Source organism: Chondrus crispus, genomic scaffold, assembly GCF_000350225.1.
Source record: "Chondrus crispus Stackhouse genomic scaffold, scaffold_2, whole genome shotgun sequence".
NCBI lineage: Eukaryota > Rhodophyta > Florideophyceae > Gigartinales > Gigartinaceae > Chondrus > Chondrus crispus.
Window position 1 is genome coordinate 421320 of NW_005179057.1, and position 22609 is coordinate 443928.

At 53.7% G+C, this 22609-nt stretch overlaps 10 protein-coding genes; 6 read left to right on the forward strand and 4 right to left on the reverse strand.

Annotated features, from left to right (window-relative positions):
- The first annotated feature begins 1316 nt into the window (after positions 1-1316).
- CHC_T00010026001 (DBR1 Domain containing gene) lies at positions 1317-3075 on the forward strand. Its single transcript, XM_005714502.1, has 3 exons — positions 1317-2108; positions 2163-2531; positions 2719-3075. The coding sequence occupies exons 1-3, from the start codon at positions 1317-1319 to the stop codon at positions 3073-3075; spliced, it is 1518 nt and encodes a 505-aa protein (XP_005714559.1).
- A 5-nt stretch (positions 3076-3080) lies between these two features.
- On the forward strand, positions 3081-4559 carry CHC_T00003657001 (hypothetical protein). XM_005714503.1 is given in 3 exon segments: positions 3081-3108; positions 3109-4278; positions 4380-4559. 2 exon segments carry the CDS (start codon positions 3109-3111, stop codon positions 4557-4559), a joined length of 1350 nt encoding a protein of 449 aa, XP_005714560.1. The 5' UTR covers positions 3081-3108.
- A 190-nt stretch (positions 4560-4749) lies between these two features.
- Positions 4750-5427, reverse strand: CHC_T00003658001 (hypothetical protein). The gene has a single exon (XM_005714504.1). The coding sequence runs from the start codon at positions 5425-5427 to the stop codon at positions 4750-4752; it is 678 nt and encodes a 225-aa protein (XP_005714561.1).
- Positions 5428-5770: 343 nt separating this feature from the next.
- CHC_T00003659001 (hypothetical protein) lies at positions 5771-6970 on the forward strand. XM_005714505.1 is given in 2 exon segments: positions 5771-6436; positions 6437-6970. 1 exon segment carries the CDS (start codon positions 5771-5773, stop codon positions 6434-6436), a length of 666 nt encoding a protein of 221 aa, XP_005714562.1. The 3' UTR covers positions 6437-6970.
- Positions 6971-7996: 1026 nt separating this feature from the next.
- CHC_T00003660001 (hypothetical protein) lies at positions 7997-8311 on the reverse strand. Its single transcript, XM_005714506.1, has one exon. The coding sequence runs from the start codon at positions 8309-8311 to the stop codon at positions 7997-7999; it is 315 nt and encodes a 104-aa protein (XP_005714563.1).
- A 6-nt stretch (positions 8312-8317) lies between these two features.
- Positions 8318-10468, forward strand: CHC_T00003661001 (hypothetical protein). Its single transcript, XM_005714507.1, has one exon. The coding sequence runs from the start codon at positions 8318-8320 to the stop codon at positions 10466-10468; it is 2151 nt and encodes a 716-aa protein (XP_005714564.1).
- A 1848-nt stretch (positions 10469-12316) lies between these two features.
- On the forward strand, positions 12317-13489 carry CHC_T00003662001 (hypothetical protein). XM_005714508.1 is given in 2 exon segments: positions 12317-13273; positions 13274-13489. The coding sequence occupies 1 exon segment, from the start codon at positions 12317-12319 to the stop codon at positions 13271-13273; it is 957 nt and encodes a 318-aa protein (XP_005714565.1). The 3' UTR covers positions 13274-13489.
- A 30-nt stretch (positions 13490-13519) lies between these two features.
- On the reverse strand, positions 13520-15346 carry CHC_T00003663001 (hypothetical protein). Its single transcript, XM_005714509.1, has one exon. The coding sequence runs from the start codon at positions 15344-15346 to the stop codon at positions 13520-13522; it is 1827 nt and encodes a 608-aa protein (XP_005714566.1).
- A 931-nt stretch (positions 15347-16277) lies between these two features.
- On the forward strand, positions 16278-20165 carry CHC_T00008487001 (5-oxo-L-prolinase). Its single transcript, XM_005714510.1, has one exon. The coding sequence runs from the start codon at positions 16278-16280 to the stop codon at positions 20163-20165; it is 3888 nt and encodes a 1295-aa protein (XP_005714567.1).
- A 43-nt stretch (positions 20166-20208) lies between these two features.
- Positions 20209-22332, reverse strand: CHC_T00003664001 (hypothetical protein). The gene has a single exon (XM_005714511.1). The coding sequence runs from the start codon at positions 22330-22332 to the stop codon at positions 20209-20211; it is 2124 nt and encodes a 707-aa protein (XP_005714568.1).
- Between the last annotated feature and the right edge of the window lie 277 nt (positions 22333-22609).

Sequence of the window (22609 nt, forward strand, 5' to 3'; positions counted from 1 at the left end):
CTCTTGGGTGGGGCGGCGTGCGGCGATGCGGGGATTTGTGCAAGGGCGTTGTAAGGCGGGGCGAGGGGATGGGCGATGGCGATGGCGATGGCGATGACGTGGAGAGAGGGCGGGGGAGGGCGGTGCGGACGATGTGGATGTGCGGACCGTGCGAGACGGGCGCGCATCCGCCGACGAACACGCGGACACGTGTCGCTGTGTAGGCCAATTGATTTGCAGCGCGGCGGAGGGCCGTCGCTCAGGACCTCAGGACGGGACGCATCGCGTGAGACATGAATGTATTGGTTGAAAAAATTATTGGAAATGCTTTTACTCCCGTTCAACCAATCCATTCATGCCAAATGTCCGGGTGCTCGGGTGGTGGCACCTCAACTCTTCGTTAGGTAGGATAGGAACGGCCCTGAGATAGAGCATCGCTCGTGCGTCGCGACGCGCAGGCGCGTGCGGGTGCCCGGCCCCTGCTGATCCCCTAATCCCCCCTCCCTGAGCGAGGGCGCGGTGCTGCGCCCCTGGGTGCTGCTCTTCGTTAGGAACGGCCCTGAGCGAGGGCGCGGTGCTGCGCCCCTGGGTGCTGCGCATGCCGTGCAGGGTGCGCGCCCTGCAGATGAACAGGATAAGGCGCTCTCTTGACGACGTAGAAACTTGGTCCTTTGCAGAAGAATAACCCTTGTTAGCATCTTCTGAGGGTTGCTGTTGCTACAGATCGTGCAATACTGCAGGGGATTGTCGAGAGCAAGTCGATCAAGTCTCCTGACTTGTTGACTTGTCCATATCGCTGTGAGTCTGGGTCGAATAGGTGCATATCGGACCAGAGTATTCCTAATATCTGCGAGGACTTGCCATAGCAATGCCTAAACCTAAACTTATCGAATCGTTTACCTCATACACGGTTCCCTCATAGACGCAGGCGCACCTGCCCCAGTGGGGCAGTCTGTTTGCTGTCTTTGATGAATCTCTTCGGCTCGAGCCGGCCGCGCTCGCCTTCGGTTCTCGCACGTGGCACACGGGCACACGACCCACACGACGCACACGTGCATTCTTTGATCCCGTTTTAGAGCTCGCCTCTTTTCTGTACAGTACAGTGTACCTTCGGTACTATACAGCAACTCCCCCAATTCGCCTTCCGAGACACCACGTTGGATCCGGGTCTCATCCCGGGCTCCCGACCGCGCGCACCAGCCGCCTCCCTCCCTCCGCGCGCCCACATGTTGTTGCGCGCCGCCTTCCTCGCGCCGTCCTCGCTCCCGTCTCTCCCTTCCCGCGTCTCCCGCCTTCCGTTCCGCGGCGCGACGTGCCGTCTGCCGCGTCCGCGCTTGATGAAAGTCGCGGTCGTGGGCTGCGCGCACGGCGAGCTGGACGCCATCTACGCCGCGCTGGCCGAGGCCGAGGCCGCGCGCGGCGTGCGCGCCGACGTCCTGCTGTGCGCCGGCGACTTCCAGGCCGTGCGCAACGCCGCCGACCTCGCCAGCATGGCGTGCCCGCCGCGCTTCCGCGACATGCGCTCGTTCTGGCGCTACTACGCGGGCGACGCCCGCGCCCCGCTCCCCACCCTCTTCGTCGGCGGCAACCACGAGGCCTCCACCCACCTGCAGGAGATCCCGCTCGGCGGCCTCGTCGCCCCGAACATCTACTTCCTGGGCAACGCCGGCGTCGTCAACTTCCGCGGCCTGCGCATCGCCGGCGTCAGCGGCGTTTACACCGAGCATAACTTTCACAAGCACCGCTTCGAAAGCCCGCCGTACCCGCGCAGCCAGATCAAGAGCGTGTACCACGCGCGCCGGGAGGATGTCGACCGCTTGCTACGCCTGCGCGCCCCGGTCGATGTCTTCCTGAGCCACGACTGGCCGCGCGGTATTACCGACTTTGGCGACCTTGCCGCGCTGCTGCGAGCAAAGCCGTTCCTCAAGGGCGAGATCGCGGACGGCTCGTTTGGCAACCCCGCGTCGAGAAAAGTCCTCGACGCCCTCGCCCCGAGCTTCTGGTTCGCCGCCCACATCCACGTCAAGTTTCCCGCCCTCGTCCACCACGACAGCGGGAAAACCACGCGCTTCCTCGCGCTGGACAAGGCCCTCCCGAAACGCGACTTTATTCAGATCCTGGACATCCCCGTCGAGGAAGGCCCGCCCCCGCCGGGCCGTGGCGTCCGCTTCGAGAAACGGCAGCGTGCGGACGGGGAGGCGGAGGCAGAGGCAGAGTCTGCCATCGAGCTCGACCCCGAGTGGCTCACCATCCTGCGCACCGAGGCCGAGCAGAGGGGCAGGCAGACTCCGGTTTCGGAAGAGGAGATGCACGCCACTGTGCAGAAGATGCAGGCCAGCGGAGTCAAGCCGTTCCTCTCGCCGATCAACGACTTTGAGCGGCGCGCCGCCATGCATGATCCGAAGGGCAGGGGCACAGTTGAGCAGGGCCAAGTCGTGCTGCAGAAGGAGAATAAGAGCATCATGGCCGCGCTCGGGTTGCCCGAGGACGCATGGCTTGCAAAGCAGCAAATCGCTCAAGTAAACGGCGCGCAGGCAGCACCAGTCACACCGGTGCCGACAGGCTAGCCGAGACCGAAACATGCTCCTCACTGAACGACAAGAAGAACATGTTGTTGTGGACCGAAGCATGCTCCGCACTGAACGACATGAAAAACATGTTGTTGTGGCTTGAGACGTGCCTCACTGAATCACCGTAACTGGTCAACTGCGGAGAGATGATTCCTTCGTTGCTTAAGAGTATTTAGTATCCTTGCTCTTCTCGCCCACCGCAAGCTCTCCGAAAACGTCGAGCACAAAACTGCAGACCACAAAAGATTCGGCCACAGCTTTTGGCGCAATGTTGTACAGTACCCTTGGGTACAGTACTGTAGTGCGCTTTGTCATTACTGCAGCGTATTTTGTTTTCATTTTCTTCGCAATCACAACACGTGGAACGGCCCCTTCCTCTTTCCCGCCCCCGCACCCCTTTGATCCGGTGAGCAACCGCCCTGCTCAACACCATACTCCCTTGCCAACCTCTACATCACCACCCCACCAGCATCATACGTACCGCACACTGGCAAAACTCCACGCTTTTCGAAGCTCCCTTCCCTGACCCGTCCCCGCGCCGCTGTACCCCCCTCCCTCCATGCCGCAGGAGAAAAGCAACGCGTCGCAACGTGCCGGCGAAAGCCCCAAAGGCTACCGCTATGCCTCGCATGTTGTCGAGAACCCGGGAAGCGAGCACGCCACATTCGGCGTCCAGTTCTGTTTGAAACCCTCCAAGTACCATCTGCAGGGCGGCGGGAGCGTGTGGGAGGGTCGCGGGCCACTGTGCCCCATCGCCAAGGACCTGGAGAACGATGCGGACAAACCTCAACCCGCCAACGGCGTCCAGGAAATGGACATTGACGACGACGACATTTCCATCGTCACCACGAAGAAGCCGAACGCCGAGGGGACCTGGCGCAATCTCTTCGTCACATGCAACGCAAACTGCGTCAGGGTGTATGAGGCCAGGAAGAAGCTCAAGCCGCTCCTCCTGCAACTGTACGAAGACGAGGACCCCAAGGAGGAGTTTTACTGCGTCGCGTGGACCTACAATGCGGACGGCAACCATGAGTGGTGGGCGTGCGCGGCGGGGAAGAAGGGCGTTGTACGAATCCTCAACGTGCAGAAGGCAAGCATGAAGACGTCGCTCGCGGGCCACGGCGAGGCCATCAACGACCTCAAGGTGCACCCACGCGACCCGGCGCTCCTCATCACGGCGTCCAAGGACGAGTCGTTGAGGCTGTGGAACTTGCGCACGGGGTCGACGGTGGCCGTCTTTGCAGGGCTCAAGGGGCATCGAGGCGAGGTCGTGCACGTCGACTTCGACAGGGATGGGAAGCGCTTTGCTAGCTGCGGCATTGATAACAGCGTCAGAATATGGGACGCCGATGAGGCCAAGGTCATTCGCGCCATCAAGGAGTCGCATGAGGCCGCGGATCTGGGCGTGGAGGACACGTATGTGTACCGCGACAAGACGGGGACGCGGAAGAAGACCAAGGTGCCAATATGTCAGTTTCCGTACTTTGTCACGAGGAAGGTGCACAAGCATTATGTGGATTGCGTTATGTGGGTCGGGGATCTGCTGCTGAGCAAATCCGTGCATAACCGCATCTTCCTGTGGGAGCCGACGGCCGATCGCGAGTCTCTCTCCTCGCCGGCTTCCAACTACACGCTGCTGGAGGAGTACGTGCTCAGCGTTTGTCATGTATGGTTTATCCGCTTCGCGATGGATCGCTCGCGTCGGCTCATGGCTTGTGGAAATGACAAGGTAAGTCGACAGACGCATTTCTGGTTTCAATACTTACGCTCACCCCGCGGAATATCTAACTCTTTGAGTCGCCTTTCACTCTTCACGCATGTGCAATGCAGGGAATGGTATCGGTTTTCGATCTAAAAACAATCCCATCTAAACCTCTCTGCGAGGTTTGTCCAAAGGACAAGTATCGGTACTCGTCCCATTTTGTAAGACAATGCGCATTTTCAGAGGATGCTTCTTTCCTAATAGCAGTCGATGATCGATCGTGCGTGGTGCAGTATGAGAGCTTCTAAGCGATCGTGTCCTGAAGAGTCGCCAGTGTGCTAACTCAGTTACCAAGGGAATGGAATGAGGCCAGCAAGTTGAACATAGGGCACACAAGATGGTTTTACCGTAGGACATTGCTTTTGAAAAAGTTAAGACGAGACGCAAAAAGCAGAGGCATTACCATCGCGCATTCCCCGCCGTAGAAAAAATTAAAGTTTACTCAGCTGCAGATTCATCCCCTTTGCTTTCATCCGCCACAGCCAACTTGATAGCGACAGCAACTTTGGTAGGCACGGCCTTGACAGAGCGTGCGACCTTGGTGGGAACCATCCTGATACCAACGGCGATCTTCTGAATAAGCTCCTGCTTAGACGGAAGCGCTGCAATGGCCTTGATACCTTCTCCGTCGCACTTTTGTCCATCGTAGACCCCGCCAATAATCGGGTCTCTCTTGAGATCCTTTGCAAACTTCTCGAACGCTTCGACAGAGCCCTTAAAGTCGTCCTGCACAAAGAACCACAGGCTGGAGCCGACCGTAAATTCATGGGCGGAGGCCCATTCAGAATCCTCGATGGCACGCCTCATGAGGGTGTTCTTCACCGTCATGCACTTGGTGGTTTTGGGGACGCGTTGCCGGAGATCGTACACCTGCGCCACTGACAGGCCGCTCAAATTCGTCGCGAAGAGCATCTGGCAGTTCTCCAGGCTCTCTTTGACCAAGGCGACCTTCTCCCTCTTCTTGTCGATGTTCACCTCCGAAACCATGGACACGGCCGCCCGACGCGCAGGGCGCGCCGCGAGCTGGCGGCGCGGGCGCGAACACAGCGCGCGATTCGGCGTGAACGAGGAGCGCGGCGCGACGGACGCGGCCACGGAAAAGGCTGGAGTCGACATGTTCGCGTGTCCTTGGCTTCGAAAGCGAAATTAGCCTAGGATAGGATGAGAAGGCTCAGGTAGGTTCGAATGTCCGCGGCTTCGGGGCGAGGTGCCTGAGGGAGATGGAGCGAGGCGGACACGGTCAACACTGTGCAATCTCCGGCGGTGGTCATCCAGAACAGCTCTGCAGGAATTTATCAAACCAATCAAGTAAATGCAAGTGTCACGGCGCATTCCCAAATCATAGTTTGATCCTTTCCGCTTCGCCTCTCCTCTATTCCGGACAACTGGTCGCCGGAGGCCGGCTGACGGCCATCGTCCTCCGCGTGCTCCTCGTGCTCCACCATTTCACACCACCGTCATGTCGTCGAAGAAGAAAGCCAAAAACCTAACCCAAGGCAAGCAAAAAAAGAAGGTATGGCGGTCCAAGCAAGTTCTGGCCTCGCCCTTCGCGCCCGTAATGCCGGCAGCCACGCTGGGCACGCGCGACGCCGTTCTGCGCGTCCTGCTGTCTGCCGTGCCCGTTCCGTTTGCGCAGCGCGAGCCGCGCCCGTCACGAGCCTCTCTGCCGCCGCAAGCAGTGCCGGCGGAAGCCGCACCTCCCCCGCACAAGCTGTGCAAGAAGCCGGCGCGGCTGCTGGTCGGCATCAACGAAGTCACGCGCGCGCTGGAGCGCGGCAGCGTCGCGCTCGTGCTCCTGGCCAGGGACGTCACGCCGGCCCTGCTGGTGCAGCACGTCCCCGTGCTGTGCTTTCTGGCTGGCGCGCAACTGGTCGTCATGCCCGGCGATGGCACGGATATGGGCCTCGTCCTCGGGACGCGGCGCGTGCTCGCGGTCGGCGTCGCGGAGCGGGGGGAGGACGGGGACAGCAGCGGGGTGGCAGAAATGATCCTGCAGGGTTTGAAGCCGCTTGCCACAAGGCTCGAATATCCTTGGCTAGCCGCCGCGAAGAGGAAGAAGGGCACTCCGCCCCCGCTGCCCGAGCCGGTTTCTGTTCCGCATAGGAATAAAAAGGATATTGGGTGATCAAGACGTGTAGATTAGCTGGAGATAAGAGTCGAAATGAGCGTAGGTCGGGGCTGGTGCTTGCTGACGTAGTTGCTTGTTGGCTAATATCAAGCAGCTAACTCGTTTGTTCTGCGATATGTAACCGCGAAAGGTTCTCAGTAGAAGAATCTTGTGCATGCATGACAATAGGAAGATCTGCAACAGATACATGACACCCCACAACGAAGGCTTAAGTGCAGTTAGCACAGGGGTTGAGCACAGGGATTGAACAAAGAGCGTGAGAGGCGGATGGCATGCCATATTAACTAAAGAGGTAGCGAAAATGATGAAAAGGCCGGTAGATTAAGCTCCTATGGTGGGATTGTCTACCGACTGAACTATGAAGAAAGTCGCCGGAACGTCGACAACGTCTGCACTGGAAATGTCGCTGAAGTGACCAGTTTGTCCTGAAGCCGTTCGGTAATTGTCACTAGGTGACAAACCAGAGCTTTCTTCCTTGGTATATAATAAAGCCCACGACGCTTTCGTCCAACTGCGTCATATTCTTGTGTATGGCAACTTTTGTCTACTTCATCGTATCATTGACTAAAATACTGCAGATAGTCTTGGACTCAGGACTCTTTCCCTTGCATTCTGCAAAACTGGGGGCCGCCCGTATGTATGTGGCAATATGGGTGACTCTTCAAGACCAGAAATCATTCCCTTCTGATGTGATTCAGTTTCTTTGCTTAGATTTCTTGGGATGGCCGTCTTTGCTGACGTCTGTCATTCTATCTTCAGATCTGTGCAAGCTGATATTGTTATCGTAGCAATTGACAACATAAGGTATGTTTTGTCCTTAGCTTGACAACGTGTTGTGGTTCCAGAAAGGCGTTCGCCAGTTGAGATGATAATACTTTGTTAATTTGTATTCTTGTGAGTAAAGATCGTGTTTTTCCTCTGGTGAACGCTTTTCTGCAAGTTTGCGTTTCTGTCAAGCGGGTGGAACTATACGTATTCAAGGATACGACCTCGGCAAGGCCTGAAGGAATACCCATTCTGTTGAGAGTCGACTCTTTAACATACTCTAATCTGGTAGCTGGTTCTACTGCAGTTACTGCTTTATGCGTGACGGCGTCGAGATGCTTTCCAAATGTAAAGTAGAAGATGATAGGAAAATCCTACAAAGATGGTTTGTTTCTTTCATCGGGCAGAACGAAGCTCTCTCCAGTATCGAACGATAGTGCTTCACCACTTTGAAGCTGCTGTTCCGCGGGGCAGCGGGACGCGCTTCTTTTATGCTACTGTATGAGATATTTTTTTTAACAAGAACGTAATATTTTGGGCGTAAAAAACTGAGCACGTCAAGACTGTGCTCCAAAGTTTAAAGTGCAATGAGATGAATGAGATGAGATGACTGAGATGAGATGACTGAGATGAGATGACTTGCCTATACTCTAGTAATAGTTTAGGCGTAAAAAACTGAGCACGCCATGACTGTGCTCCGAAATTCAAAATGCGATGAGATGACTTGGCCGTTGACGAAGATGAGCGAGCGCTGTTCGATTGAAACAGATACCACACACGTGTCTGCACGTGTTACACGTCTCGACGTGTACAGAAGTCAAACAAGACGTCAAACAAGACGTCAAACAAGACTTGAAACAAGACGTGAAACAAGGGCAACAGCCGGAATTCCATCTCTGTAATGCCCACCCGCTGTAAACCGCAGGGGGCGGGTACGAGGCAGTACAAGGCGGGTAGAAACCCCGCTCGTTCCAGAGCGAAACGGCGCCAAACCGAAACGCATCGGTCATCTCTTTCACTGCAGATATATTTGTGCGCCCCATTTCCACCCTGGCCATCCTCAAGCACATCCCTGTTACATTCCCGACCTTCTTGTGAACGCGCCATCTCGCCATGCCAGCCGCGCAACGCCGCCCGCCCGCCCCGAAAGGGAAGGAGGCGCTGCGTATTGACGTGGAGGTGCTGCGTCACCTGGTCTCCCGCCCGAGTCTAGCGAAGGCGCTATGGAGCCGGGGGCCTCGCGAGGCGACGCAGAAGGCGCTGCACAACAGCTACGGCGAGGAGGCCGTGCTCTCCGTGAAGGTCACGCAGCGCGCTTTAAGTACGGCCGTGTCAGCGATAAACGACGCATTCGATGTGCATGCGACCAAGCTTGACCCGGTGGAAGCTCCGTTGGTCGTGGATATGGTCGAGCTCATCATCAGCTTTGATGTCACGCTCGACGAAAAACTGCAGCTCATGTTGCTCATTGCTTTCTTGCATGCCGCTTTGGAGCTTCTGCCGTTAGTGCGCAGGCGCAACCTCAAGGCCACGTATCGACGCGTTATGGACCTTACCAGGGATAAGGCATGGTCCTCCAAACTCACTGTTCGCATTAGGCAGATTGCCGCGGATACCATTAAGGACGTTGCCGCCGCGCTGTATCGACTGGACGACGGCAGCCACCACATGCAACGAATGAAAGCCACCCGCCGTGCTGCCAACAATGTTTATAAGCGCTACTCGGTTTCCGACTTTCGGCCGCGCTTGCACAAATTGGCTCTTGACCTTCGGCAAAGGCATAATTCATGGCTTTGGGTGCATAAGATGCATCAGCTGGAAAAGCGTAAATCCCGCGACCATTCCCAACCCAACGGCGCGGCTTCGAAGAGTCGTTCAAGGCAGGTTCCAGATTTCTTTTCGGAGGACGAGGGCGTTAGGCTAGATGCCGTTGAAATGCAGTCTACCTTGAATGAAAATGACTCAGTCAAGGGTGGTCAGCACGCTTTCAGTCCGATGCGGACTGACGAATCAGAGGAAGGATCTGACGAGCTCCTAGAAAGGCAAAATGAAACAGATAGCGAGGCAGTGGCCGAGATTCGGTGGAAGGACCCGCCCAGAAAGAAGCGGCGTTCCAATGAAAACGAGAAAACTCATGATTCATCTGCCGATGAGGGAGCAGACACACCTCGGAGAAGTTTAAGACCCAGGACTTTACCTCAGGGTGCCTATGTCGTGCCAGATGTTGGCGACATTGAAGGGGACAGCAATCATGAAGAGGTAGCAAATGCAGAGGGCACCAAACCCGAAAAACGCCAAGATTCAGACGGCAACGATCCTTCTTATTGTGCTCCCAATGCTGACGATGCCAAGCCGAATAAACGACTGGAGGATGAGAACTGCGAAGATGGAGCACTCATCGATGCTGTGAAATCTATTTCTTCGGACCTTTTTGACGGAGAAACTCAAGGGGAGGCTGCTCCACTTGAAGTTCCCGTCTCAAGGCATTCCAGAACAAGGCGTAAAGGGAAAAAAGGAGACCAAAGCGGCCGTGAAGGGTCTAAGTCTCCTCATGTTGTGGATAAGGAGGCTCTACATGGGAATGCATCGGGGGACAATGGGGTACGGGGTGAGACTGACTCAGACTCAGACGAAATCAGCAGGTCAGAAGTTACTGGCCGCGGCGGGGAGACGGTGAGGAAATTGCGTGAGGCGAATGCGCGCTCCAGGGCTTCTGGAATACCCGACCCACTGCGAGATTCTGTGCGAGACGCAAAACACGCTAGGCGTCGAGTGAGATCGTCGCTCATGTTACAGTATTCTGGAGATGTCAATGGCCGAGCTGCAAGTCCGATTCCAGATTCAGCACCCATTATTAGAAGAAAGCGAAAGATGAGGCAGGATATCGACATGGATGCTAGCTCGGAAGAGGAACTTGTGACGAACCAAGAACCAATTGGCAATGGGCGATTGATGAGAACAGGTCGCTTTCAGATTTACGAGGATGAGCTTCTTGTTGAGGGACTGACGAGGTACGGTTGGGGAATGTGGAGACAGATCTCAGATGATTTCGGGAAGGGGAAGTATACGCGGACCCCCATGAGCTTGAAAGATAGAGCTAGAACAATGAACTTGGATCCTTCCAAGTATCCCGTACCAGCCGATTGCGGCATCGTGAAAAGAGGCCGTCCGTCGTTGCAACCAAAAATTCCAGTTCAGAACAGGGAGAGCGAAGCCATCGAATCACCTACTGGCTCGGATTGGGTGATGTCACTTGATAGCTAGGTGCTTGGACGTAGTTGAAAGTATCAAGATGTGACTTGGCGCAACGTTGAGACCGAACCTGCGTATTCGCGACGAGCGTTGCTCGGCGTCATGATTCAAAGACTGACAGTTTAAAAAGTTAGGGGTCAGGATTATCGAATGTCCTGACATGGGAAGAAATTTCGAATCAGGTGTTGTTTTCGTAGGCGTTTACGGGCGCGGGAAACATCCTCGCCGTTTGCCAGTGCCCGTTGCCGCACCTCTCTCGCAGGATCGATTAAACATGTCAACTGCCTCGTTCAACGAGCATAGTGATTTGGTGACGCCCGCGAGATAGGTAACCACTAATGAGTCTTGCCGTTCGTCTGCGAATGCATCAGAGAATTCCTTGCAATCCATTGCAGGCAGTCTTGCACAAACACCTGCCACACGGCGTAACAGAGAGTGGTCCACCTCTATAGAGCCATTTAAAGTAGCCTCTAAAAATGCCACTAGGAGGTTCATTCTGCTTTTCAACATCTTGATAGAGCGGCGCAAAGTATATAGATGCAGAGCCGTGCTCGACGTGCCATCGCCGCCACCGGGTACGGCATGCCTCATAACATGATCTACGGCAATTCTTTCTGAGTCCTCTGATGCATATCGATGAGGCACAGACGCGAGCATCATTTTTGGAAGGTCGTTGACAACTCGCAATTCCATTTGGTACGCAGTGAGGACGTTTTGAGAATAAACTTGCCTCGCATCGCCCCTATGTGAACTTGCAGGGGCTTTGCTACTGGAAGCGGCACCAGCTGTTGCGGAGGAGCCAGGGTTCATAATGAGCAAGATGGGCGCTTCATTAAGCACCGAAAACACCTCTGTATGCAACCTCATGTCTTCTGGCGAGACTTCAGATCCCGTGCAATACCACCCCACGACATTGTATTGCCCAAAAATTTGTTTGTACTGCGAGATGCGGTTCTGCATAAACTCGGCGTCGACAACGGTGATATGATCCAGCGACATGGTGGCCTGCAGTTCGAAAGAGTGACATATTTCGACGGTTCTTCCGCTCTGCACGCCAAGCAGAATACCGATGACTCTGGTATTTCCTCGCGAATCGGTAAGTGCATGTGCGGCGATTGAGGGATCTGCGGCGGCGTTGCGTGCTGCGGCCTCGGGGAACATGCGCATGGCGGCGAAGCGCGTGTAGTGGTCGGAGACATTGATGACGACTAGTGGATGCAAAATCACCGGTGCACTGTCATCGTCGCCTTGTGCGACATCGGTGCTTGTTGGTGGTGCGGAGTGCATGTTGGTTGACATTATGTCGAGGGGAGGGGGGTGGTGGAGATGGCTTGTGCCGCGGATGATAACGCTGCCGTTCCCTCTGCAGACCCACTGCAAATGGACAATTACCTATGATGACTGGTTGGTTGGTTAGTGCTAGGGTGGAAAGTGCGATAGAGGTTAGCATGCAGACATGTGAGGTTCAATTACAAGGCCTTGCAAATCAAACATAACACCACTTTAGTCAAGCGGGCGTCTTAGCGGGAGCTGGTGAAGACGGTGGAAGGCGGGGAGGGGATTGGGGGAAGGGGGATTTCACGTTGCGCATTAACCCTGATTGGTGTTTTTTAATAAATCTGAGTATTGCATTGCACCTCGGTACGAATCTATTGGCTCAGGTAGAGCTCTACAGCACCGTACAGTATTGTTCTCCTCGCGCTATTGGATGCGCTATGGGTTGCCGCGAGTGTGATTCTCTACTATGCCTTTTTGGGGGGAGACTCACCGACGTCGGACACGCCATCTCTTTGAACTTAAGGCTCGACAGCAACAAGCACTCGCTTGCGAACCCCGAAAACAGAAAAAAAAAAAAAAAAAATGACGCTGCATGACGGTGAAACATCTCTCTCTACCTCTGTTACCAGGAATGATGCGAGCATTGCTACCGATACGCCTGCCGGTCAGGACGACGAAGAGGTCATTTTGCCCAGAATATCCAAGTCACAAGTTCTAGCACGACAGGAAGAAGAACGAAAACATTTAAAGAAGAAAAGCGAGAGATTACGGTCTTCAATTCCGAAAAAAGACAGAGCGGGACGTGCCCGAGCAGCTGAAGATGCCGCTGAGGAAGAAAAGAGACTACTCGAAGCGCAGGCACTTGAGAGATTGGAGAGCGGCATCGAAGAGGAAGAAGCAGAGCCTACGGACATCGCTAATCCTCAATTACCCGAAAGCAATGAAGTTGCCCAGAGATTGGGGGGTAGAACAGAATCAAAAGCTGCTCGGAGAAGAAGAAAAAAAGCGGAGAAGGAAGCTGAGTCACAGCGCCGTGTTGAGGCGGAGCAGGCCAGCATGGGGCCGTCTCCAAAATATCTTGAAACAGCCGCGATACAAGCGCAACTTAAATCGAAAAGCATGAGAATTCAACCTATAATGGCTGATGGGCACTGCTTGTATAGCGCTGTGGCGCATCAGATGGGGACTACTGACCTTTCATCGCCAGTACCTGCTTCGGTGCAGGATCTGAGGAATGTCACGGCCGACTATCTGATGTCGCATAAGGACGACTACATGCCATTTCTAGAAACGGTCCAGGGGGATGAGGAGCTTTTCAAAAAATATTGTGACGATCTGCGCAACGAACCTGTCTGGGGTGGACAGGTTGAACTTCGCGCACTAGCTGAAATTCTTCAAACAGAGATTGATGTTTACGCAGCTAACTTGCCCATCGTGAAAATGGGAAAGCAAACGGAATCGCGCCCAGTCTTGCGCGTTTCCTTCCACCGGCATTACTTAGGCCTCGGCGAGCATTACAACAGCATCGTTCCAGCTTAAATTCATTCATGGAAGGCTGTGTATTTCTACGTCACAGTGGGCGACGGCTTTTGGGCGGGCCAGTCTGTTAGTATTCTCTAATGAAGGTAGTCATGCATTAGGTTACATGTGATGCTTGGAGATATGATTGCTTCTTTGCGAGCAGCTCTCCTCAGTTGCTTTATGTGCTGCAATGAGAATACGTGAAAACCCCAATCTATAAATTATATACAATGACCATCCCATGCAATTGGACCCGGAAGTTGATCATGTTCTAACTTTTCTGTTGTTCTTCACTCTACTATTATGCTGATTAAGCATGGACTGCAGATCACTCTCCAAGCGATCTTCTTCGAGCTTCTGTTTCGCCGCAGCCTTAATTTGGTCTGTCCTGGAAGTTTTGTTCGTGATTGCGCGGGTGACATTTGCACCCCGAGACGGCTTCGGTTCTTGGTGTCCGTCTCCTTTCAAGGATGCCGTGCCAGTGCTTTTCGTCCGCTTTTTCACACCCTGCGCTCTGTTTTGTGAGGGGTTATTTCGTGGCGGTACGTTCGAGTTCTTTGGTTTTGACGATTTGAATCTGACTGATCCGGACGGTCTAGTCGGCTGCTTTTGGTAGCCGCCCTGCCTTGGTCTCTGAACAGGCACTGATGACGTAAATTCAACAAGAGCGGAATTTCGTTTTCCTTGGAGGGCGGCGGCTTGTCTCTGTCCTTCGATCCGCTGCAATACTGTCATCTTGTTTGCTTTTATTGCCTTCTTTCTTTCTGGTAATCTCTGTTTCCTTTCATTCAGGATTCGATGGTTTTCTGACTGAAGTAAATCACTCAAAGAGAGCGGCCCCGAATTCCTTGCTTCGTTCTTAGGTACGGTGTCAGGTGGCATGTCTTTTGCCTCTCCTTCAACAGAATCCTGGCTGCTCTCCACCTCGTCAGCTGGCTTTCCTTGCCCGCGGCGTTCTGGATTATGGAGAGGCGGGGTTATGTCTCGCTGAGGGTTCGGGAGCTCTTCAAGCTTGGCTTTGTTGTGTTTCCCGCTCATCCGCATTCTTCTGTTGTGTTCCTCAAGTTTATGAAGTAAGTCAGGATATTGGATGTGATCAGCCTTAGCATCGCCTTGGGTTGAAGAAGATGATGCTGATGGACGAGTAAAATAAGCTGACTTCTTCAGTTGTCGGGCCTTGGCAACCAGAGATTCTCTCCTCTCTATGGGCTCCTCCTGACGTCCTTCAGGGTGCTGACTCTCCGGCGAATCTGAATTGGGTTTGGCATCTGAAGCTATTGTTGAATATTGCTGTGCAAGGGGTGGGGTAATGGTAGAAGTTGAACTGGCGGATGTGGTCGGGCGTACTCTGCGTAACGGAAGAGCTATTCTTCCGCCCCCAGAACCATCGGCGGGGCGGTCGATAAAAGCCCTGGACTTGCCATTCCCGCGCGAAGCCGGATTTCCTGCGGAAGGGAGCGTTTCGCCTGACGTAGGAGGTGTTGTCCGCGCTGGAAGCCTCATGGAGAAAGCTCGTCGATTCAGACCTGAGCCGGCGTTTCGGGAAGAGCCTGAGGAAATTTTTGCCTGTTCCTCTGGCGATAAACGACGGGGCTCAGCAAAACGAGGTGCGAGGTCTTTTCGAAACATGCGGCGGACAGGTGAGGCTAGTGGGGTTCGCGGGGACGCAAACAACGACCTTGCGACGTTGGAATGGTCGCGTACTCGCGACGGAGTGTACTGTCGAGCGGTACGGCGCATGGTTACAGGAGTGACGATTGAATCAAGAGTAGGGGTTTGGAGCTCCATGTTTTCCTTGTCGGAATCGAGATGCGTTTGCATTGCTTGCTGTTGCGCACTATTACCGTTATTCCTTGTAGGGAGGCTTTTGTATCGGTTGCGCTTATCGAGATAGTGTTCCAACGAAGCTGACGACCTAGAATGTTGTTCCTCTGCCAGCACATTGTCTGTCGATGAAACGGGTGCCAAGATGTGAACGCTGCGTCTGTTCTTGATTCGCTGTCGCATTTCATGTTGACGCAGGAACTCCTCGAAGGAAATCTTGGGTCTGTGTCTGTCGGTGGGCTTGCCAAAATGGCGTGGGCTGAGCATCCGTTGTTGGGGGCGTTTCGGAGGCGGGGAGGGTGCAGTTTCAGCAGCGCTGCGAAAGAAGGCGTCAGACTCTTCATCGCTCTGGTACACGAAGTCGTGCAGGGGCGGGTTGTATTGGCGGTCGAGGGAGCATTGTGATTGAAGGGCGTTTGCAAAGTCGAAAAACTTTGGGCAGTTGGCTTCAATAAACCAGGAGTCGCCGTTCGTGGGTGAGGGGGGTGTCATGATGGGTTGTGGGGAGGTGATGGGTGTGGCTGGAGCTGCGGAGCTCCGTGGTGCTAAATCATTGAGATGATGCGGGAATAGGAGGTTAGAGGGAGCGATTAGAGGCGCTTTGTGAAGAGGCGAGAAGGATAGGAAAAGGTTCTGCGGGAAGTTGAGGGTTGCTGAAGGGCGGCGTGAATGACCGGAGAGAGTCGCCCGATTGAGGCTGTGGGGTGTGGCTGCGGGCAGATGTGGAACAGCTCCGAAAACGGGGGATTTGTTGATTTTCAAATTACCAAATGTTCTTGTAACGGCACTGTTTAAACTTCACCAATCAGATTCTTGTATACTTTCGGCTTCGGTCTTTCCACTGCTTGCAATTTGGCTATTTTCTATTGGACAACAAGTTTGATCGGCATCCAATACAAATGAGTTACACATCCACCGAGGAGGCTGAAAAGGGAGGTTTTTTTTAAGCCAGGGTTTCGACGCTCTTTTACAGTTTCAGGAGCGAATGGCCATTCATCATTAGAGACTTGTTCAGGTTGATCAGAACCGGGTGCGAGATGATGAGGCAATGATGAGGATTTGACCTCATCGTCCTCAGCACAGACATAAATTCTACGTCTCGGATTGAACTTGGTTTGGAGGTCTCTCAAAAGCAACAAAGTATAGTATAAATGCCCTCTTGAGTGCCTCTCGGTCAGCCAGTATAGACCAAGCATCCATGTCTACAGAATCTCCTACCCCGCTTGTTCGCGTTGCCATCGACCGCGGAGGGACTTTCACAGATATTTATGCTGAAATCGACCGACCCGATCCAGACAAACCGGACAGTACACTTTCTGAACATCATGTCCTAAAGTTGCTTTCGGTCGACCCTGCTAATTACCCCGATGCTCCCACAGAAGCCATCCGAAGAGTGCTACAGCTTGCCACGAAAGCAAGAATTTCCCGACATGAACCCCTCAACAGCTCTCACATCCAATGGATTCGCATGGGCACGACTGTCGCGACAAACGCTTTGCTTGAACGCGAAGGGGAAGCATGTGCTCTGGTCACATCAGAGGGTCTACAAGATATGCTCGCCATTGGTAATCAAGCCCGTCCCAACATTTTTGATCTTAAAGTGACCAAGATGCCCGTCCTCTACAAATGTACCGTCGGTGCCGAGGAACGCGTCAGAATGATACACTCGGCAAATCACACTCACTTTGGAAAGGGTATTCAACCGTCTTTGAAAATACACAAACCACTCAATGTGGAAAAGCTAACTAAAGATCTAAAAAGGGTCAGGGAACAAGGCATTTCTTCCCTCGCCGTCGCTTTAATGCATTCGTACGCCTTTAAGGACCACGAACAACACGTTAAGGAAATAGCGACAAACCTTGGATTTTCTCATATATCTCTTTCAAGCGAGCTAACTCCAATGGTCAAAATTGTTCCGCGTGGTTTCACAGCCACCGTCGATGCGTACCTCACACCAAAAATTCGTGGTTACATTGCTACATTTAAAGCTGGTTTTCAGAATCAACTTGGCGGGGTTGATGTTCAGTTCATGCAAAGCGATGGCGGTTTGTGTAACATAGATTCTTTCAGTGGCTACGTCGCTATTTTGTCAGGGCCCGCCGGCGGCGTCGTGGGTTATGCCAAAGCATGCTACGGGTACGAAAGAAACACCCCAGAGGTCGGTCTCGCCGCACCTCCGATGCCTGTCATCGGCTTTGACATGGGGGGCACATCAACTGACGTCTCGCGCTATGCAGGTCGACTAGAACATGTGTTTGAAACTGAAACGGCAGGAGTCACCATCCAGGCACCTCAGCTAGACATTAACACTGTAGCCGCTGGTGGTGGTTCAAGACTGTTCTATCGAAGCGGGATGTTTTACGTGGGTCCAGAATCTGCAGGAGCTCATCCTGGTCCAGTTTGCTATCGAAAGGGTGGGCACTTGACCGTCACGGACGCTAACTTGATTTTAGGCCGCATCGTCCCAGACTTGTTCCCAAAGATATTTGGAAAGAACGCTGATCAACCGTTGGATGTACAAGCGACGCAATTGGCTTTTGACAAACTCACGGCAACCATTAATGCTGATCTTCGGCAGCAGAATGAACCAGAGTTGTCCCGGGAGCAAGTAGCCGAAGGCTTCATCAAGGTAGCGAACGAGGCTATGTGTCGTCCTATCCGACAACTGACAGAGGCAAAAGGCCATGATGTGCGAGATCATACTCTTGCTTGCTTCGGTGGCGCAGGGGGCCAACATGCATGTGCAGTTGCTCGCTCACTCGGCATCAAAACTGTCTTTGTGCACAAGTATTCCGGAATATTGTCCGCCTATGGTATCGCCTTGGCTGAGAGCGTTGTCGAAGTGCAAGAGCCCACAGACATCCTGTACGCAAATCTTTCGTCCCGTGCCGAAGCGTTCGCACTCCTGCATAAGTTGAAGGAGGAAGCATGTGCCACGTTAACGGGTAGAAAGATACAACCAGAGTCGATACGTTTCGAACTGTACCTGAACCTGCGCTACGAGGGAACTGACTTTGGGATAATGGTGCAGTGTCCAGAGAATATGAGTGATAGGGTATCAGAGGTTGAGTTTGACAGCTTGTTCTTGGATGAATATACAAGAGAACATGGGTTCAACATTCCTGGCAGAAAAATTGTCGTCGACGACGCCCGGGTCCGAGCTATTGGATCTTCTGTAGCATCTAAGTCCTCGGAATCGAAGTCAGAATATGCAGTCACAGTAGCTAGCCTTGAAGTAGATGAAGAAGAAAACGTCAAACCGAGGGCTGAAACAGCAGAACCTGTCCAGCTAACAAAATGCTTCTTTTCCGAAGACGGCGGATGGTTGGAAACTCCTGTATGGCGCAGCAAAGAACTACCTAGAGGTCGGGCAGTGCTTTGTGGTCCCTGTCTTATCGTAGATACGGATGCCGGGATAACGATCGTGGTGGATCCGGGCTGCGCAGCTCGAGTGGGAAGCGATGGTAATGTGGTTATAAATCTGCTACGAAAGACGTCAGGAAGCGGTGCAATTCAAGCCAACACGACCGCAGGTGGCGTTGATCACATTCAGCTTTCAATCTTCTCCCATCGCTTTATGGGGATTGCTGAACAAATGGGCCGTACATTGCAAAGAACGTCTATATCAACAAACATTAAGGAGAGACTTGACTTTTCGTGTGCACTGTTTGACGATACAGGAGGGTTAGTTGCGAATGCTCCACACGTCCCTGTTCATTTAGGAGCCATGCAAGACGCGGTTCGCTATCAAATTCGAACCTTGGGCACTGCTTGGAAGGAGGGCGAAGTTCTTCTCAGCAACCATCCAAGTGCGGGTGGGACTCATCTTCCTGACATCACTATCATCACTCCAGTGTACTACGAAGACCAGATTGTCTTTTTCGTTGCTTCTCGAGGGCATCACGCAGATATTGGGGGGGCGACCCCTGGGTCCATGCCCCCTTTCAGCCGGAAGCTTGAAGAAGAAGGTCTCGCGGTGAAATCGATGAAGCTGGTAAGGAACGGCTTGTTCCAAGAATCCGAGATTGTGAAGCGTTTGGAGGAAGCGGGCTGTCGCTGTGTGAGAGACGTCCTGTCAGACCTTCGAGCACAAGTTGCAGCCAACAAGAAGGGAATTTCACTAGTGACAGAGTTAATCAATGAGCAAGGCTTAACAAAAGTTGTATCTTACATGCATCATATTCAAGAAGCTGCAGCCCACGCAGTTCACCTGATGTTAAAAGAGATCAGCCGAGAGAATGGGCTTGCAGGGAAAGAGCCACTCCAATTCATGGACCACATGGATGACGGCACTGAAATCAAGCTCGCCGTTTCGATTGATGAAGAGAACGGCACTGCATCTTTTGACTTCCGTGGATCAGGACCTCAAGTAGACGGCAACACAAACGCACCAAGAGCAATCACATCGTCTGCTATTATCTACGCGCTTCGGTGTATGGTCGATCAAGACATACCACTGAACCAAGGCTGCTTGGATCCCATCACTATGAAAATTCCAGAAAGCTCGATTCTTTCTCCAAGTCCAACAGCTGCGGTCGTAGGTGGCAACGTGCTGACCTCTCAAAGACTTACAGATGTCATTCTGGGGGCTTTCAAGGCTTGTGCCGCATCACAAGGATGTATGAACAACCTTACGTTCGGGGATGAAACAATGGGGTATTACGAGACAATTGGTGGCGGTTGTGGTGCAGGCTCGAGCTGGAACGGTACGTCTGGTGTGCAATGTCACATGACCAATACAAGAATCACAGATCCCGAAATATTAGAGCGGCGCTACCCGGCCGTGTTGAGGGAGTTTTCGATTCGAAAGGGATCTGGTGGAGATGGGAAGTATCAGGGTGGGGACGGACTGATTCGCGCTATTGAATTCACAAAGCCGATGACCGTCTCCGTGTTGACAGAACGTAGAAATTATGCTCCATGGGGAATGGCTGGTGGCCGTGACGGAGCAATGGGTATCAACGAGCTGATTCATCCAGACGGCGCCCGCAAGGTGTTAGGGGGTAAAAATAGTGTACATGTTGATAGTGGGGATATCGTGCAGATTAGTACTCCTGGCGGAGGGGGATATGGCGAATCGCATTAGTTTGAATCACCTCACCTGCAGCGAAAAAAATTGAGGTAAGGTTTCATCCGACATTGGGCTTCGAAATCGGTAGACTGAGACCTCTGTGGCTGTGGACATCTATTCCGGTTGACTCTAAAAATGGAACGCAGCTGACATCATGTTTGAGGACATTACGCAAAAGAGAGGCCGGATCACGGGCTCCTCCGTATGCGAGAATTCCATTCCTGATCTTCAGGCCACCCTCCCTTGAAAGAGGATCGCTGCTGAAAAGATGTGACGATAGCTGTGCGGATATCACACGCGCAAAGATGTAAGAGTAGTAACCAGCCCCGTATCCAACGAAATGATGAAAAGTCGCTGGAATTGGGACGCCTCCGTCCGGCTGATAAGAGGTCAGTTCTTTTTGCAGAGCTTCAAATGTGGAAGTTGTCTGACCCATGGGCGGGTCGCTCCCGTGGAAGCGTAAGTCCATCGTAGAAAACAGGAGTTGCATTTCAATATCAGTGGCCATAAAACCCTTCCGCGATGCACACAACGCTCTTACAAGACGTGTAGGCATGGGGTCACCCGTACTGTGGTGTCGCGCAAAACGAGAAATAATCCGAGGGTCCCACACAAAATTCTCGAACAAGTGAGACGGGACCTCTACAAAATCTGTCGGCACTCGTGTTCCAGACAAATGCTGGTACCTAGTTCTGGAAAGTATAGAATGAATACAATGCCCTGCCTCATGCCACAGACATTCATTCTCAGAAATCGTCAAACGAATATCATCTCGCGAGGAGACCCCTTTCCCAAAGTTACACACCAGCGCAACGACCGGAGTTTGGTACTCCTTCTGAGACGCCGGCTGTCGCCCACCCCTGATCGCAAAATGGGCAGCATGCCCATACTTCCCCTCGCGCGGGTACAAGTCGAGAAATATGTACCCCAGCTCCGCCCCATTTTCATCCGCGAGCAGCACCTTCTCCACGTCTTCATGCCAAAGCTCCCCTCTCTCGGGCTTCACCTTTGTCATCGTAACGCCAAACACGGTTCGCACCACATCTGCAAGCCCAGCCAGACATGCCGACAGCGGCAAATAGTTTGACACCTCCGCCGCAGAAAGGTCAAAGTCCTGGGACTTCAACCTACCTATATAAAAACTCCTATCCCAGCCATGCACGCCACCCTCCCCCTCTGAGACGTGCGGCTCGACACGCAACTTTTCAATCTCGATGGCGTTGCGATCGCGTTGTCCCCCCTCCCTAACGAGCCTCGAAAGCCTTGCCAAGAACGCCTCCACCTCCCCCGGCGACGACGCGAGCCTATCTCCAAACATGAGATGCGCATAACTGTCATGCCCTAAAATCGCCGCCATCTCCTTCCTCTCCCCAAGCAACCGATCCAACGCCGCAAGTTTCCCCTCCGCACAATGCCCGTACATAGCTCGGTACACTCTTTCGCGCACGCGCGAGTCGGACACCCACTTGAGCAGCGCTTGACCAGTCGCGGTGTCAACACCTACTCGCACGTGCTCCGGCGTGAGTGACTCTTCAAATCGTCGCCGCACACTCGGCGGCACCTGCCGCAGCTTCGCCTTCGGTAGATCCAGACGCGGGGGGCGCTCCGCGTGCGACGACACAAAATCCGCACCATGCGCACTCGCTTGCGACTGCAGCTCGATGAGACGGCGCTTGTCAGGCCCGGGAAGGTGAATGCCGCCACGCTCGAAGTCGCTCTTCAGCGAGCGGACCATGACGGCGTCCTCTCCCCGCAAAAACCCCCCATCACCCCCGCCTGCGTCTTCATTTTCATGATAGAGCACGTTGAGCGGTTCGTACAAAGCATGATCGGCATTCAAGTGCTGGACGACTTCCGAAAGTTGTACGAAAGCGTCGTTGGCGGCGTGGACGAACTCCTGGTCGGGGTGGACGTTGCGGCACAGCTCTGCCGCATCGAGGACGCGGCATAGGCGGTCGGAAAGGTCGTCGAAGGTTTGGAGGACGGCGGGGTTGCGCGAGGGCTCGTGACGACGGATACGGTCGGCGAGGGAGAGGCAGTCGTCAGCGCAGCGCGAAGCGATAGAGAGCCAGTCTGAGGGGCGGTGAAGGCCGGCGAGACCGAAGACGCCCGGTGTCTGCGCGCTCGAGGTAGAGGGCGTGAAGAGCGAGATCGCACGGGAGGGAGGGCGGAAGAACCGCATCGAAGGTAAGGAGGACGTGAGGATGTCTGCATCTGTTTTAGATTAGGTTTGAACAGGAGGATGTGGGGCAGATCCCCGACCAGAGTCGAGAAGGGATCTTAGTGGTTGATCGTGGGACGATGACGTCACTGTAGGTGCCACGTGTGATGCAGTTGGTACTGAACAGATATTTCCTGCTTCTCTGAAATCTCGGCCAAAACACATCGCTGGGGAGCGCAGAGAAGGTCGCCAAAGGCCCTCTCCAGATGCCCGGAGCTATTGAAGGGTGGATACTTCT

Excerpts from the sequence above, each read along its gene's own strand:
- CHC_T00010026001 (XM_005714502.1), top strand. The coding sequence starts at position 1,317 with ATGAAAGTCGCGGTCGTGGGCTGCGCGCACGGCGAGCTGGACGCCATC. Across the intron at positions 2,109-2,162 it reads TTCAGATCCTGGACATCCCC|CGTGCGGACGGGGAGGCGGA; the intron begins GTCGAGGAAGGC and ends GAGAAACGGCAG. Across the intron at positions 2,532-2,718 it reads AGGCAGCACCAGTCACACCG|TATTTAGTATCCTTGCTCTT; the intron begins GTGCCGACAGGC and ends GTTGCTTAAGAG.
- CHC_T00003657001 (XM_005714503.1), top strand. The coding sequence starts at position 3,109 with ATGCCGCAGGAGAAAAGCAACGCGTCGCAACGTGCCGGCGAAAGCCCC. Across the intron at positions 4,279-4,379 it reads TGGCTTGTGGAAATGACAAG|GGAATGGTATCGGTTTTCGA; the intron begins GTAAGTCGACAG and ends TGTGCAATGCAG.
- CHC_T00003658001 (XM_005714504.1), bottom strand. The coding sequence starts at position 5,427 with ATGTCGACTCCAGCCTTTTCCGTGGCCGCGTCCGTCGCGCCGCGCTCC.
- CHC_T00003659001 (XM_005714505.1), top strand. The coding sequence starts at position 5,771 with ATGTCGTCGAAGAAGAAAGCCAAAAACCTAACCCAAGGCAAGCAAAAA.
- CHC_T00003660001 (XM_005714506.1), bottom strand. The coding sequence starts at position 8,311 with ATGGCGCGTTCACAAGAAGGTCGGGAATGTAACAGGGATGTGCTTGAG.
- CHC_T00003661001 (XM_005714507.1), top strand. The coding sequence starts at position 8,318 with ATGCCAGCCGCGCAACGCCGCCCGCCCGCCCCGAAAGGGAAGGAGGCG.
- CHC_T00003662001 (XM_005714508.1), top strand. The coding sequence starts at position 12,317 with ATGACGCTGCATGACGGTGAAACATCTCTCTCTACCTCTGTTACCAGG.
- CHC_T00003663001 (XM_005714509.1), bottom strand. The coding sequence starts at position 15,346 with ATGCTCAGCCCACGCCATTTTGGCAAGCCCACCGACAGACACAGACCC.
- CHC_T00008487001 (XM_005714510.1), top strand. The coding sequence starts at position 16,278 with ATGTCTACAGAATCTCCTACCCCGCTTGTTCGCGTTGCCATCGACCGC.
- CHC_T00003664001 (XM_005714511.1), bottom strand. The coding sequence starts at position 22,332 with ATGCGGTTCTTCCGCCCTCCCTCCCGTGCGATCTCGCTCTTCACGCCC.